The following is a 16102-nucleotide window of genomic DNA, read 5'->3' on the forward strand; positions in this document are numbered from 1 at the left end:
ACAAATGTAAATGATTTCTTGGTAAAGAGATCACTTGCATCCCCAGTATACCATCTACCTCCACAAATTGCCGGGAAGCAAAAATTACTGTGTTGTAGATAACTGTATTTGTAGAGTTTCTTTCTGTGCGTAGGGAGGGAATGAAGTAATCTGTTCCATCAGCTTGTAAAACTGAACTAATTGACAGACGATCAGCATTGATTGAGACAGCTGCATTCTTTACTGAGGGATTGTAAACACAGAGTCTTCACAGAATTGTTTTTACTGCTCTAAAGTGCAAGAAATTGAAATTGTATTTGATAGCCAAAATTAAGGACTTTTTAGTGACAGTGTATCATAGCAAGGTTGACAGTGCCACTGCAGCTAAATCTGTTGTTTTCATTTTAGTGTGACTTGTCACAGGGAATAGTGGGGGAATTCTACAAATTATCACCAAAGAAGTTTTTTATGGTTAAAAAAGTATTTTAGCTGTACTATCTAACTTAGTTGTGTTCATGGAGCAAGTAGACATTGGCTGTCTGTAGTTCAGTGTTCATCCTGGTAGGCATGCCTTTTACTGATTCTAAATGCCAGATTTGCAGTACGTAAAAAATATCTTATGTGTGCCTTTGTTAATGCATGATTTCTAGAAGGCCTTTATAATAATTCCTGATATACAGTTTAGGGTATGCTACTAGAAATGCTGATTTAAAAAAGTGGACAGTCCATATTAAAAATACCGTACAGAGAATAGTACTTCTGGTTCTAAACTAGCTTGCAACATTATTAACGTTAAGCATGTTATTTTTTGTTATGTGCTGTTATGCATGCTGTCACCTCCAAGCCAGCTTCCTTGTGACTGTACATCAGCTAATTTTACTTCATGAGTCAATTCTGCTATTTTCCTTTTCATGTCACACAAAATGAGCTTAACTAAGTACTGCAATATGTTGTTGGGAAACACCTAGATAGAAAAGGCATTCTCTGCATTCCACTGTCTCTGCCTCTTGATTTCAGTTCAGTGTAAGGTGTGATACTTAGGCTGAACTGTAATTGTCCAGATAAAATATTAAAACCTATAAAAAATTTCTGAAAGGCTTCAAAACCTGGTATTCCATTTAATTGTCCAAAATACATAATGCTTGCTATCGGTATTAAATGCCAGACATACATTTATATCGTTGTGTGTTATCATGCCAAGCTGAGTCATTACTTGGGGTTTAGACCTGGAGGAATACTAAGAGGGCTGAATGGGACTTCAGTAGTAGCAAAAACCTAAAAAAAGAAAATGTTGCTTTCTTGTTTCCTATTTATATCTATAATTTTTTAGAAAACATCCACCAATTGCCTTCACAGGCAACTTCTCAAAAAAGCTGTATTTTTCCCATCATGGGAAAAGGCATAAACCTTACAGCATGCCCAGAAAGTCAACAAACTCAGACCAAGGGAGGAAGCATGTTAGTCAGGAGTCAAGGACCGTTCTCTGAAAACACTCTGCCAAATACTCTTCCTGCTTAAATTGTTTATCAAACAACAATTTCATTTGCCAGTAATTTTCTTCTGATCTTGTTTTTGTACTACTTATTTCTCAATACAAGTTCCCCATCCAGCTTCCTCTGCAAACCGCTGCGGTCCCTGTCCTGTGCCTGATGCCCCTCTGGCTGTGCGGCTGTGTGGTGGAGCAGGTACACAGCTCTTCTGCAGCCGAAAAAAGACCGTCAGGGAAGGAGCGTGTCGGCATTTAAACATGTCCCTTGGTCAGCAGTAGAAGGGCCAGGTGAAATTAAGCTTGCTAGAGGGGAGTCCCTGGACAACATTTTCAAGACGTATTTTGTCGGTTTTCCGTGGTGCACGTGCCTGTTGTTAAGGTTTTTAACCTAGTACCGAGAAATTCCAAGTTAAGACTAGCCCCATCTTTCCAAACCATGTTTGTCATACATATGACAGGATAGTGTATGCATCTATTATGCCACTTCTGCAATGCCCAAAAACATGAGAAGGGAGTGAAACATGAGGTGGTGCGTTAGTTCAAGTCCATGGTAATTTTTCCCCATCCCTCAAGGAATTACTCTGTTGGAATGTGGTTTTAAAAGTATTTTTAGGTTGCTTTTTCAGTATGTATTTATACTTCTGTTGGTAAATATTTTATGTCCGAATGTTAGGAAACAGCTTAAGTAGCTTTCAGATTGGTGATTGCATTTGGAGACTGAAAGATTATTGAGTGGTTGTGATGGACTTCAGCATGTTCAGTTGGTCTGTCTGTAATGGTTAACCATGTTAAAAAACCCTAAAAATTAATAACACATGTTGTCAAAGGAAAAATAGTTGTAAATTTTTGTTCTAAATGACAGTGTAGTTAGGATTTGGGTGAAGTTAAATAAAATGAGAGCAATGAGTTTGTTTTCGTTTAGAATAAAAATAAAACAAAAAAGCTTAAGTTTATTTTTTTAAAGCAGTAAGTTCCCAGAACTCGCACTGAAACAAAACTGTGTGTGTATATGTATTATTGATTTATTGGTGGCAAACTGTATAGCAAGTTATAAATCCTGGTCTGTGTTACAGTATGTGTCTTGCTTAAAGCATGGTCATGCTTCATTTACTAGCAAAGCTTAGGCTGAAAAGGGGAGTAACTAAATACTTTAAATGATGTAACAGAGCTTAGTTAAGGGTTGAACTTTTGTTATTTAAACCACTCTTTCAAGACTACATTTTGCTTTGATCTATAGTCAAAAGAATTATTTAATGTAACTCATGAATCTGATCTTACTTGGAAGTAAGACATTAGCTGAAGTTAGTGACAGTGTTTTGTTACAAAATGGCAGCCTAATCCCTTTCCACCTGAACACAGTGGCTGCTGCATTAGTGGCTTGAAACAAATGATAAGAATAGTGCATTAAGTAGTTTGTAATTGCTCATCAGTTAATTGTGCCTTTTTTTTTTTAAGGGCCAAAGCTCTTTTACAAACTGCCTACAAAAAATGTGGTTTACAGGGCATGGATGCTGTGCACCTCCTAGCTAAAACCTAATGATGTGCTGGTTTCAGAAACGCTATTAGCCCGTTGTTTTTTCCTTCACTGTCCTTCCCACGTGCAGCTATTCCAGTGGCTGTCGCTGGTGTGGATGCGGGGAGGGCTGTGAAGGGGACCAACCTGCTGTGCTCCCGTCGGCAGTGCCAAAAGCGGAGGGGAGCGGGAAGGGCAGTGTGGCCCGAGTGGGACCCAGCGTGCTGGGATCTCGACAGTGTGGTTATTGCATTCTCTGTTGCCACTTAAAAGAAGGGGTAATTTGGCTGCTGTAGTGTGGTAAGAGTTATGGTGAGTATGGCTGCTGGCGTTGCATCTTGGTCAGCTTTTGATCAACTAACAAGATAGAAGGTCAAACAGATGTATTTTACTTTGTGTCTTGCTGAGGCAAAGTCTTTGCAAGCAACAGTGGGTTTCCTTTGGTTTCCCATAATGTATTTTACTTGGCAGAAGAAGATGTAGTTTGATTCCCCACCACCCTGTAGCTGCTATGAAAGTCACAAATATTAAGCTGAGGCATTTTTGGGGTTTTTTTTCCAAGTAATTAACCAGCATGTACATGATTAGCTAACTTAACTTTAACATGTAGAAAGCCATCAGCTGCATAGGGCAGGGAAGCAGGAGTTTACATGGTTGTAATGTGACTTACTGCGTGGCCAGGAGACGATGGGTGAGCAGATTGCTCCGAGTTGGAGCAACGCTTGCTGCTTCGCGCTGTACACTCGTTATCTGTCTGAAATCCTATCTTCTGGGAAGCTTCACTGCAGCAACGTTTAAATTAATTCATTACTTTTTGGCCTCTTCTGTTGTAGCTATTGAAGCAACTAGTTTGAACTTTTGCTTTTAAGTGGAAGAGTGTGAAAATTAATGTGTGGGAAGTCAGTGAAGTTGTAAGCAGTACCCCACCGGGATGGGAGCTGCAGCAGGCTGGTTGTGGACGTGCTGCGTTTTCAAAAATAAGGCAGCCCTCTCCCCAGCAAACACTTGCATTTACTTTTTGGGAAATTTATGTCCTTTAAAAGTGTAAAGAACTGAAATGCAGAACCTAGCAGAGTGTTAAGTAACTGATGGAATAGGTTTGCTGACAGATTTTTTTGCCACGTATTGAAACCAAACTGCAAGGTCTTTGGGTGAGGTAATGGAAGCTGATGGTTTCACAACGCTGTAGAGACTGCGGCACGGGTAGTAGAGCATCTGCATCAGAGCACCTTTAAAGAAGGCTTGGAGAGGAGCAGAACTGGAGAGATGCGGAGAGCAGCAAGTGCTGCTGGGGTCTGGGTGACCCCTTCCAGCTGGTTTTTAGCTTGCCCAACACTTGAGGCAAATGCTTACTGGTGTGCGGTAGCGATGAGGTGAGAGTAGACCTGATGGGAACGAAGGCAGAAATGACTAACAGTCTGGTGTAGAAGCTGAGGAACATGAAGAGGAGGAGAGACGCTTTGGGGTTAGGGTTGAGGACGCTATGAGTGAAACCCGAACCCCGTTTCTGGAGAGAAGTCAGAGCGCATCCCTGCATACCCAGCGCGGTGCCACTGTCACCAGGGGTATAGACCCAGCCCGGGTGCTGCTCGTCGGGGCTTGTGAAGGCATTCTTCAGCCCTGAATGCATGTGGTTTTGAGGAGGGTGGAAAGAGGGAATAAATAATGCTGGAAGGTGAAAACTGCCTTTTGGAACAAATAGGCAATGCTTCATTATTCTCCTGAGTGAGAGGAAAAGCTTGTTAAATACAGACCTTTGGCATTAAGGTCTTTATAGCTCTGGACAGTCTCCCGTTCTTTGCATTTTCTAAAAAGTTTTGAATTCAAGGTGTAGAAGAAAAGACAGGCATAATTGTGTTGGCTCTGGCACTAGCAGTCTTTTCCCCTTGTAGTGCATTTGTTGCTGGTGTAGATATTTGTGCGGCTGGTTTATGTTGATAGTAGCTCATTTTGAAAAGCCAGTACTAGCTTTCCTCTCTTGCAAGATTTTTTGATAGGCTTTCCCTATGTTTGTGGTAGCGGCTGGTGTTATTGCGAACAGACAAAGCCACAACAAACTTTTTTTATGTTTTCCTTTTATTTTTTTTAAAAGCCTGTTAGTTAGGGTACCTTACTGATAGCTACGTATCAGCACCTCTGGTTTTGTTCTCTCTTTGCTTTATGCGGTGGCCACCACACATGTTGACTCACTGTCCAAAAGCATTGCACAGAGCACAAAATTTGTTCCAGTTAAAGCTTGTTTAAAAACTTACTTGGAGTCAAATTACTTCAGTACGCGGAAATAAAATGTGTTTATTGAAATTTCCTAACTAACTCTGTGTGTGAAAGGTAGTTGCATCAGTTTGCCAAATGGCAAAATGCTTGCTTCTTAAGGAAGGTGTTTTGTTTAATGCTTATGGTTTTTGATTTTTTTTTTTTCCTCCAGAAGTGTAAAATGCAAGTATTCTGGTCTCTGCTTTGTTATTTGTTCATCATTCACTGCTGATTTGTAAAGCAAGGGAACTGTGGTTCTTGAGGTGTTGCACTGTCGTTGAACTGTCTGATCTTTCCTTTTGCTTGTGTTAAAAAGGGGCTTTACAGCGAGGCATACACGAACTCACTTTACAGAAAAGAAACTTCTTCCATTGTTGCATTTTTACATGTTTTACCTTTCTGAGTGCTTTCAGACTGGAATTGGTGCTTGCTTTTTAGAGTCAAAATAGACATTAACAAAAATTCCCAATGTCAGCTTTGTGATTACTTCCCTGGTCATAATCTAGAGCTTTATGAAGTGAGCATGTCTTATTTGTTTTTCCAGAGAAACACATCAAGCTTGCAAAGCAGTTTATAATTTCTGAAATATTTCTGAAATACATAAGCAATCAGTACGTAGGCTTCTGAACAGGTGAAAACTATGGGGGTTTTAAGATTCAAGGGTAGACTGTCTAATATATCAGTTAGGGAAAATGTAAAATTTTCCCAAGACAATTAGCCTGTGCATATGCCGAGTTGTGCCAGACACTTCTACATTGGTGTCATCGTTGCACCAAGAAATTTTCCTTTAACAGGAAATTAAAACTTGCAAGAAGCTACGTTTCGAGGTTTGATAGATCTGACAAATGCAGTCCTGAGAGAGGATGAAAACAAAAATGAGACTACTGAAAACTCCTTTCAGTAGCAGATTATCATGTAGACTGGGTAACTGATTGAAGTGATGATAAAGGGAAATACCTTACATACACAGAAACGAGATTTCAGGGGAAATGGTTACTACTACATTTACTGGTAGAAAACTCCCAATCTACGTGCAGTTGTGATTTGTGTCTATCCTTGTAGTAAGTAAAATGAAGTTTATGGTGAAAATGTGCCGTTAACATCTGCAGCCAAGCTTAAGGCTTTTGAAGGCGTAGCCTAGGCATTGTGTACATGACTAGAAGTCTACCAGAAAAAAATCAGCCTTAAAGTTGTGATAAATGTTTCTTGCTCCAGTGTAAGAGCTTTGTGGTAAACACAGCAGGGATTAGGCATTTTAAAATGGGAGAATAACAAAATCTTGGGATATAGTTACATTGCAGTACTTGCAGATGATTATTACAGCTTTTTATAACTTTTTCCATGTGAAACCTAGGAATACTGGTTCTAAGCAGAGACTGAATACTAGTTATGATAGATTATGTTAGAGCAGCTTTTGTGGGGATTGGAATGCTGAAGTGTCTTCGTTTCTTGGGTCCTGAAATACCTGTGTCAGGGCAGTGGCCGTAGCTGTTAGAAATGGGTGTCTGAGATGCAGGATCATCCACGGTGAGTGTTAGGGCAGAGGAGGGTATCGGTGAGAGCTGGACGTATGAATGGGCTTGGCTAGAGCATAGGGAAACACTGGTTTGTATTATTTATTCCATTCACGCTACTTTGAATGAGAAGGAAGCACGGCTATGGAGAAATATAGTGAGTGTCCGTCCTTAACCCCGTCGTGTTCAGGCAGCTTTGCTCAGGGCCCGTCTCTTGCTGCTGGAAGGGGATGGGGACCTGCACAGTCCCTGCTTCTGTCACACCTTTTCAGACCAGAGGTGATGAGTCTAATTTTGCTGTTATCTCTCTTCCTTCCTGGTGACAGAGCTGTATCGCAGAGTCATATACACCTTTCCCCACCATCACGCTCCCAAATTCACATTTCCTTTGTATCCTTTTTGCTTATCCCCTGTTTCTTTCTGCAGTGTCCATAAAGCAGAGGGTGCTCTTCTTGCCCTGGCTTTGCTTTTCACACAAATTCTTTTTAGTCCAGTTTCAGTCACATAAGCAGAGCGGCGCCGGAGTGTGCAGCCTCGGCACCATGGGGTTCTCTTTGCTTATACAGTTTGATTTTCTTCCACCTTCTGGATGGGGGAACAGAGACTTCACAAATATCCAAGAAAGCCCAATTTCTTTCTAGAATCATTTTCCCAAGTGAGTAGTTTTTTGAAACCCTGTGGGACTCAACTTTGAGACGTGCCAGCCAGCCACTCGCAGGGCTCAGGTTTGAAGCTGGTTTGAAGCTTCCTGTGTAAAAAGGGAAGGAGGACTCCAGTGTGCTAAACTATCCTTGTCAAGAGTGGTGCAGACCTGCTGGCTAGGTGATTATCAAGGTATGCATCTTGTAGAGAAAGACTTGTCAGCCGTAAAAGAAAACAACCTTGAAACTCGCCTTCAGTGAAGCTGGAGTTTCGTAATTACTTGGGGTCACCCTAATTGCAGGTTGGTGCTGAAAAAGGGGATTCCACCAGCCCCCCCCCCTTGCTCCAGCTGTGTTTTCCCACCTCCCTTTTGTAATGATACAACACCTTGTAGCTGCAGAGGGGGCCTGAACAGGGAACTGATTCAGTGCAATAAAAATGAGGAGGGGAAAGGTGGGATGTGTTTTTTAGCAGGCTTGCTTTCCTGTTGTGGCCCCCTGCGCAGCCGTGCCATCACGGTCTGTGGCACAGGGGTGACAGAGGCAGAATGAAGAGGGACGGCTTCTGGGGAGCCTAAAAGAGGCTGGAAATACTTGCATTAAAGGAAGATAAGTTCACTTCAAGTTGATTGTTGGTACAGTGGATAGCAGATCGACCCTCCTAGTTTTAGAGTTGGTTTTTTGTTGGTTTTGGTTTTTTTTTTATACTTGTGGTTTAACCCCAGCCAGCAACTAAGCCCCACACAGCCACTCACTCACTCCCCTCCAGTTGGATGGGGAGAGAATCAGAAGAGTAAAAGTGAGAAACTCGTGGGCTGAGATAAAGACAGTTTAATAGGTAAAGCAAAAGCCACATGCAAGTAAAGCAAACCAAGGAATTAATTCACCACTTCCCATCGGCCGGCAGGTGTTCAGCCATCTCCAGGAAGGCAGGGCTCCATCACACATAACGGTGACTTGGGAAGACAAAATGTCATCATCCAAAGGTCTCCCCCCCTTCCTCCTCCTTTCCCCAGCTTTATATACTGGCATGACGTCATATGGTCTGGGGTATCCCTTGGGTCAGTTGGGGTCAGCTGTCCCGGCTGTGTCCCCTCCCAAATTCTTGTGCCCCCCCTGCAGCCTCCTCACTGGTGCGGTGGGGTGAGGAGCAGAAGAGGCCTCGGCTCTGTGTGAGCACTGCTGTCATCAATACTGTTTCCAGCACCAATCCAAAACATAGCGCTATACCAGCTACTACGAAGAAACCAGCACAATACTGCATGAAGGAAACCTTTTAATGTTTGTTTTCTGAGAATTGCTTTTAATGACTCCAGCACTTAAGACTCTCCTCTCTTCCTGCTGCCTCCCTCCCACCCCCAATAAATTTGTTGAAATGGGTCAAGGTAGAAACCCTGGAGAGAGTTCTTTAGTTATCTGTGGCTTAAGCAGTGTGAACTGTGCCTGCCCTAAATTGATGGGACTTGGGGGCAAGGGGAAAGATAATGGTCTTGCTTGTTTTCTCTTAAAATGTGCTCCAAGTAGTGACTTACTTTTTGCAGGGACGATTGAATGGTGGCTATTTTTGGCCAGAAAGTTTATTAGCCAGTGTTGAATCAGTGGAACTAAAGCTTCCAGGCTTTGAATCCTTTCTGTAGTCAGGTCACCATTGCAACACCTTTGAGCCCTGGCTTCTGTTTGCTTTTCATTGGAACCTTTTTGATTTCAAAGGTGTGGAGAATGATACTGAGACATGATCTCCTATATTTGTTACACTGTAAAGGACTCCCCAGTATGCTTCTTTCTGTACAGTATTACATCTCCTTTTACTTAATATTTACTTAGAGAGTGGTTGCAAAGCTTGGGAAGCATGTATACCTTTGAGTGTTATACAGTACTCAGGTTTGAAATCTCCAAGTTAATACTACTTACTCCTTAATACACGTTTGCTTGCAGTAATAACGCTTTGGCCATGTTGAATTTTTACAAAAATTGGGGTATCTCATGAGATTAAGTCACAAAAGTATGAAAAATCTGCTGTTAATGCTTGCGGGTTGTAATGCTATATAGTTTATTAGGTTTAAATAAATGAAACTTGCATCGTACACTCTTGAGATCAAAGAAGGAAGAAAAAAACCGGTGATTTTTCAAATAGTTTTGATTTGGGGCGTATTAACTATGACGTAGCTTGAAGATTTAGTATCTTGTATACAGGGGCTAGATACCTACTGTTCCTCAGCTGGAGTTGCATCTTAATGTATCTGCTGTTCATAAATACTAGGCAAGATCTTGAGCTTGTGGGCTTCAGCCCACAGTGTCAAAACAGTTCAGTGTAGTTGCGTGCTGGCATTTCTTCTTGGTGATGTCTGTACCTGAGATGTCATATACGGAAAAGTTTTGCAGTGAGAAATTACCAAACCTGTCCCAGAAGGAATTTGAAAATAATGTGAAGGTGCCCATAGTAAGTGCATTGTAGCAGTGGTTATCAATCAAGCAGTGAGGGCAAGAAGGTTATTCTTCACTTGCCACCTGACACTTCTCTTCATAATAGCACAAAATATGAAATATTATTTTTTTAATTAGTTCTTTCTTGTCTCTAAACTTGGAAGTATAGGTCTTTAAAAGTCTACTTTTCCATATGTAAAGTTGCTCTGTAGCACTCTATTGTAAAACAAAACATTTGATTCCTTGGTCTACTGAAATTCCATCTTACTTCATGATTTGTGTTTTCTTTGCTTTGCTTTAAATGTGTGCTTCCTTTTTAAATATAGTTTTCCAAGTTGCTGGCCGTACCAGATTGTTTATATTTTTTAAAAGCCTTCTGCTTAGCCGTTATATTGCTCTTTATAGTACTGCTTAACCACATTGGTTTCTGTTGCTCTTTTTTCTTGCATAAACTTAGCTGGGATGAATTTCAAATGTGGTTTATCCAACTGTTAAGTATTTCCCACTTTTCTGCAATAGATTTCACATATGTTACAGAATTCCAAACCAAGATCTGGTGGACATATTGCCCTGTTTTTTAATTCAAAGTCAGAAATAGAGGGGTTTTTAAGCATTGCAGTGACAATATTTAGGTCACTGGCTGCAGCATGCTGCCTAGCTTCAAATCCATTTGTCATATTTAGCTTATTTCCAAGGATTAAGATAACCACAGTCCATATATTTATTAGGGAGAAAAAAAAAGTATCTTAGTTTTGTGGTAATAAACCTAAAGGGGGGGTGGGGGGGAAGTATTGATCCTTTCGAGTTGGAAACTGCAGAAGGCACTTTTTTTGGTTTTTTTTCTCCCCTCCAGAGGTCAAACTGTGGAGTCATGTAAAACACATGTACGTCCATCTAGTCATTCAAAGTTACAGGATTTAACCATACATAATGTAACTAAGAATTTGGAATTAGGCTTTTTCACAGAGTATCTAGTAAAAAAATCAGGAGCTGACTTACCTTTTAGTTTTTATCTGCTAGTCCTGTACTTTTTTAAAACTTGCAGAACAGGGATTTTAGCAGGTGTCATGTAGGAACCTGCTGTCTGTTGCTATTTCCAACACCTCTGCAAAAATAGGAAGAGGCAAATCTTTTGTTTTCCCATGCTGTTTCCCCATACCGGGTGCCTGGTTCCATTGGGAAGTATATATGACCCAATGCACGGTAAAGTTTTTATGCTAACCATCTAGCAGTAACCAAATCTGCTTTACTTGTACCGTGTTTTTTGTGTGTGGTGGTATCAAGAGATGACTTGGTCAGTGACTTGACCACCTACTGGGGATCTGGAATTAGACCCGACAGGAGGTCCCAGGCCTGTTTTTTTGGTCTGGTCCATTACAGGTTGTTGAGTTATGAACAAATGCCAGTGGCACGGCAGGTTTTCTGGTGGAGAATATTGGGTTGTTTGCACACACGTCAGAGGCATGTTGGCAGAGTGATGTGATGAAGGTAGCCACAGAGGAGACCTGTTTTAGGTCTTGGTCTAGCATGTTGTTCTCACTTTTCATGAACTTCTTTCTCATAGCTGGGTTTTTCTTCTTTCAAATTAATAAGGGGGGAAAACAGTGCCAAATGCCTTTTACGAATTCTTGGTTATAACTGCAAGTGACTTGGGGAGTGATGTATGTAGCTGAGTTGAGGATTTAGCCTTTATTTTTTTCGTGTTACGTGGAAATACTGCAGAAAAGGAATAAACTGACATGGAAGATTGAGTATTGTTGGTTTATGTGCTGATAAGTGACCCATTCAATCTATTATGGTGACACTTGGAAGCAGAGCACTGAATAAAGAAACTGGGATGGGGATAACACTCTTGGAGGAAGCTGGGCAACAGTCTGTAGGCTAAGCCTGTACTTCAGTCTAGTAGAAACTGTTGGAAGATAATCTGGTACTCATCAGATGATTAAAAATAGATATGTTTTGGGGAGGAGAAGGAGATACCTGCTAATAATTTTAGAGGAATAGATTCCAATAGCAGGAAAAGATAATTTTGTATTCAAATAAGGGAAGACTTAAATGGAAAAAGAGCATTGCAGTGGCGGTATAGAATTATATACAGTATGTAATTTGAAATTAAGAGTGACTGAAGCATAACCAGTCTAGGCTGAAGTATAAGGTTAACCAGTACTTGAGTTAATCAGAATTTTTTTTCATAGAGTAACTTAAAAAGGGAAAATCCAGTATCTTTAAAAACCAGGCAGGTGAAAATAAACCTGGCTTGAACATGTCTGATATCTGTAATCTTCACTGGATTTGGGAAATTATTAGGAGGTATGTGTTGCATGCCACTGCTGCTATACTGTGTAATGTTGTGGTAAAGCTGTGAATGCTTTTGAGAAAAATGGTGATATTTTGGTTGCAAGATGGCATCAAAAAAGTTGTAGAACTTCATTTGGTTACTCAGAAGGTTCAATTTCTGGAAGCTTGGTGCTTTGTTCTGTACGGGTCTGTAGTCCAGCCATCTCAATATTCCAAATGACATGATGTACCTATGAGCTTTTATGTTTATTTCTGTGAGAAACAGAGCTCTGACTGTAGTTCCTTTTTTTTGTTGTTGTTTTGTTTTTCTTGACAGAGAGAGCTCGATGCCACAGCAACGATATTGGCTAACCGGCAAGATGAAAGTGAGCAGTCTAGGAAAAAACTTATTGAGCAAAGTCGCGAGTTCAAGAAAAACACTCCAGAGGTAAGGAGAAAAGCTATTTCAGTCTGTTGAGTTTATTGCAGTAGTATATGGTATTAGGCCTATGTAACGGGGGTTTTTTTCCTAATGGTTTGTTTCCATAATTTTCTTGTATGTATTGCTAAGTCCACCATCTGAACTAAGACTGCTTACCTTTGATGGCTTTCTCATCAGGCAGCTTTTGCATTCTGTAAATAATGAAATATGAATTGATGTTTTTAGAGGAAGTATGAGCATTAGCCTTCAAATAGGCTTGCTCTAAATTTTGTAATAATGTAAAACCTGGAGAATTGCAAAAAAACTTCTTCGCTAATCCAAACTCTCTTAGCAATTGGATGTAGAAAGTGACATTTTGCTGCCTAAATAAATCTCTATCAAGGGCATAACTTCAAAGATGCTCATTTTTCCATCAAAAATCAAATTAAATTTTGCTGTTGATTTCACTGGAAATGCAACAAGGTCAGTGCTGAGCTCTTTAGAAAACTCCACTTGGAGGACGTGCATCGCAGGCAGCAGGTGGTGTGTAAAAGGTGTCGGGACCGATGCTAGGCAAACTTTGGAAAGGTGAATATTGTGTGTAGGAAGCTGGGAGTATTTAAACTCTTCCATGCTCATGTTAGCATGTGCAGTGTGTGTCTGTGTACATGTATGCATAGTTAAATCGAAAATACATATAAACTCACTTTGTTAACTAATGAATGCATAGCAATGTGTAGGGCTTGTTTGTTTGTTTTGTGGTTTCTTTCCCCCGATGATTGCCAGCAATCTGTTCATCTAGGAATGTTCCAGGGTTTCAAAGCCTGTTCTGGATAACCGATACATAAGTATTGGTTCCTTCGAAGTATATTCCTGGGAGAGAAGCAGCAGGCAGCTTTTCTAACCCTTATTGCTGCTTCTCAAGTAGCAGATGCTGCTTTGCTTCCTCTTGGTACAGAGGGAGAGATGCTGGAGGGTCTGACCCAGAGAGAGGAAAGAGAATGTTGGAGCAGGAGTGACTTATGGGAAAGGGGGAGTGTTTAACTGATGCCCTGAGGAGGCTTTATGGGGCAGAAAGCAGTTCTCTGAAGAAGAGAAAACTTGGCGACTGGAGGTCTGAAGGACAGAACTTTTAAAAACGAGCGAAAGAATATGGAGAGTGAGTGCAGTAGCTCTGAGAGGGTGAGGAATGAGTTGATTCCCTTTGCAGGAGCGGGCAAACTATTGGGGAGAAGAGGAGGAAGGAGAGAAGTGAAAAAATGTGGAGGGTATAGGAAATTGTACAAAATCCAGAAAATAAATAGACTCCTGGGGCCACATTTTCAAATTGTTTGCTAGAAGTTCATTCTACAAGAATTGAGTTTCCTGCTGCCTGCCTTTTTTTCCTATAAGGAAGATGACAGATTCTTCAGAATGTGGCTATAGCTGCCAGCTCCTAGCTGATAGCATGTTTACAGTTGTGTTTCAGGATGATTTCTTTAGGCCAATTTTATTTTTATGGAGCAGAAGGTTACTGTGGGGAGAAACAAAAAAAACCAAACCAAAACAAAAAAAACCCAACCAACCAACACTGCACTTTTTAAGTACATTGTGAGAGGGCCTTGGTAACTCAGCAGGAGTTGGATGCACAAAGGAAAATTATATACTCTGTGTAGTTACTTCAAGAGATATAGTGGCAAACGATATGCAGTTAGTTCTTCCCAGTGAGCAAGATAGGAAAGTTAAATTATTTGATGGTAAGGCTTTAAATATAATTTTACAAAATATAATTCTGTAGCCTCTATTCTCTTCCAAAATATTATATGGAAGGTGTTTTATTCGTTTAGGGACTAGGTTCAAAACAATGGCTCTGAACATCCCTAGTGTTTGGGGAAATTTGGATCTCTGCTAGATTCTACATCCTCATCTTTTGTCCTGGGACTCCTATGAAACCACATTCCTTTATAAGCTTGGGTGGATTTTTTATATTCTTTCTTTCTCTGTCTTCTCTGCTGTGATGCTCTTTCTGCAGCTTTTTTTCTGAACAGCAACAGAACCTAACTCCTCTTCTACTTTCTCTGACAGAATTAAAGAATGGGAATGGGATCAAAGAATTTGAAGAAGGTATCCGAACTGTAATAATAGCCAGCTGTAACAGACTCTATGCAGTTATTGCTCCCAGAGGCATGGAGGCAGTAGCTCAGATGTCGAAGGTCTGATAGGGCCACCCTCTCCTGTCCCAGTGCTTGGTGTGGTAGGCGTGGGTATGTCAGACAAAAACTGAGTGGGGCAGTGTCCAGCTGTCCTTCTTGGAAAACTTCACTGGTATTCCTCTTCACACAGAAGTTTAAGCTTGTGCACTGTGTGTTCCCCTTCAGCTGTTTTCTGCACTCCCCCAAAAGAAGGGAAGGCTATGAATACTTTTCAAAGCTGAGACAGTTTTGGAAAACAGTTGAAAATTAGAAGGGAGGATTATTAACTACTGGACCTGAATTTTTCCAAAACTGCAACTTTGTCTGAAAAATCTACCCAATACGGTGAAAACATCCTGGAGGTGGACAGGAAACACACAGTGAGCCACTGGCATTTCCAGACTGATACATTTATGTTACTAAAACATCAGACATCCTCTTTTTAATAACAAAAGAGGCCTGTCGTAGAAAACCAGCTTGCATGCAGAACCGTTCTTCAGATAAATAACCCAGCATACAGCTTAATTTAAATTTCCACAATGAAGTAGCAACTTTCTTGGTATAAAAAAAAGCCAAACCACAAAGATGGAATTGTTAAATGTAACAGTTTGTTTCAGAAATCTACTTTCCATTTTCTTTTTCATTCTGCATGCATCCCTGTCAGTGCAGAAGTGGTTTAGCCTGTTCCAGCATCTCTTTTCTTCTGCTGTAGCCAGTCTCACCATAAATAAGGAGGCAAGTGTCAATTGCCTTGACTTTCCTGGCCATTGGTGTCTGGGATGTCCTCTAGACTTTCCATAACGTCTGCTTGAAAGCAATCTCCTATGTAGCAGAAAAGGATTCAAAAAATTACTAATGAAGTTGAGGATACTTCTTTCTTTAAAAAATGTGACAGATCTGTTTGGGTCATTTCTGCCTTCCTTGCAAATTATCAGATTGCTGCAAAAGAAATAGAATATTTTCATGTTTATAGGAATGACTCTAGGGCTTTTGGTATTTAAAAAGGTTAAAATACTGTTTCTGACTTGGCATACTGGGAGATGACTCTGGGAAGAGGTATCTCATGTTTGGGAGCCTTATGAGAACAAAGTTCGGTGGTGGTCGTTACCTGCAGAAACTTTTAGAAAGGATTCTTAATTCATGTTATTGCAAAAATACTTTTTACCTCCTCACAGCTTTTAAGAGGTCATATCAGACCTGCTGCTTATAGATGTTTTGGGGTATTTTCAGTCTCAATTTGTTTCATCCTGAGCAGCTAGTGTGGAAGGCTGAGAGTGGTCAGGAGATTACTTGAAACATCAATTTTACATGACTATTACTTGGAAGACATCTTGAAATATATCATGTGAATTGCCACCCTGCATCAGATGGTTATTTTCTTACAGTGATAATTCCTGAACTATTGTGACTAACTGTGATA

General features: G+C 40.6%; 1 protein-coding gene across 8 annotated transcripts in view; it reads left to right on the top strand.

Annotated features, from left to right (window-relative positions):
• The window catches only part of CUX1 (cut like homeobox 1), a 283190-nt gene that overhangs the window by 40891 nt on the left and 226197 nt on the right, over positions 1-16102 (top strand). For all 8 annotated transcript variants that reach the window (XM_075032520.1, XM_075032513.1, XM_075032515.1 and 5 more), the window contains exon 2: positions 12428-12538. In XM_075032520.1, coding sequence (XP_074888621.1) covers positions 12428-12538 — 111 coding nt within the window. The remainder of the gene's footprint in view (positions 1-12427; positions 12539-16102) is intronic.

Source organism: Buteo buteo, chromosome 7 (genome assembly GCF_964188355.1).
Source record: "Buteo buteo chromosome 7, bButBut1.hap1.1, whole genome shotgun sequence".
Lineage (NCBI taxonomy): Eukaryota > Metazoa > Chordata > Aves > Accipitriformes > Accipitridae > Buteo > Buteo buteo.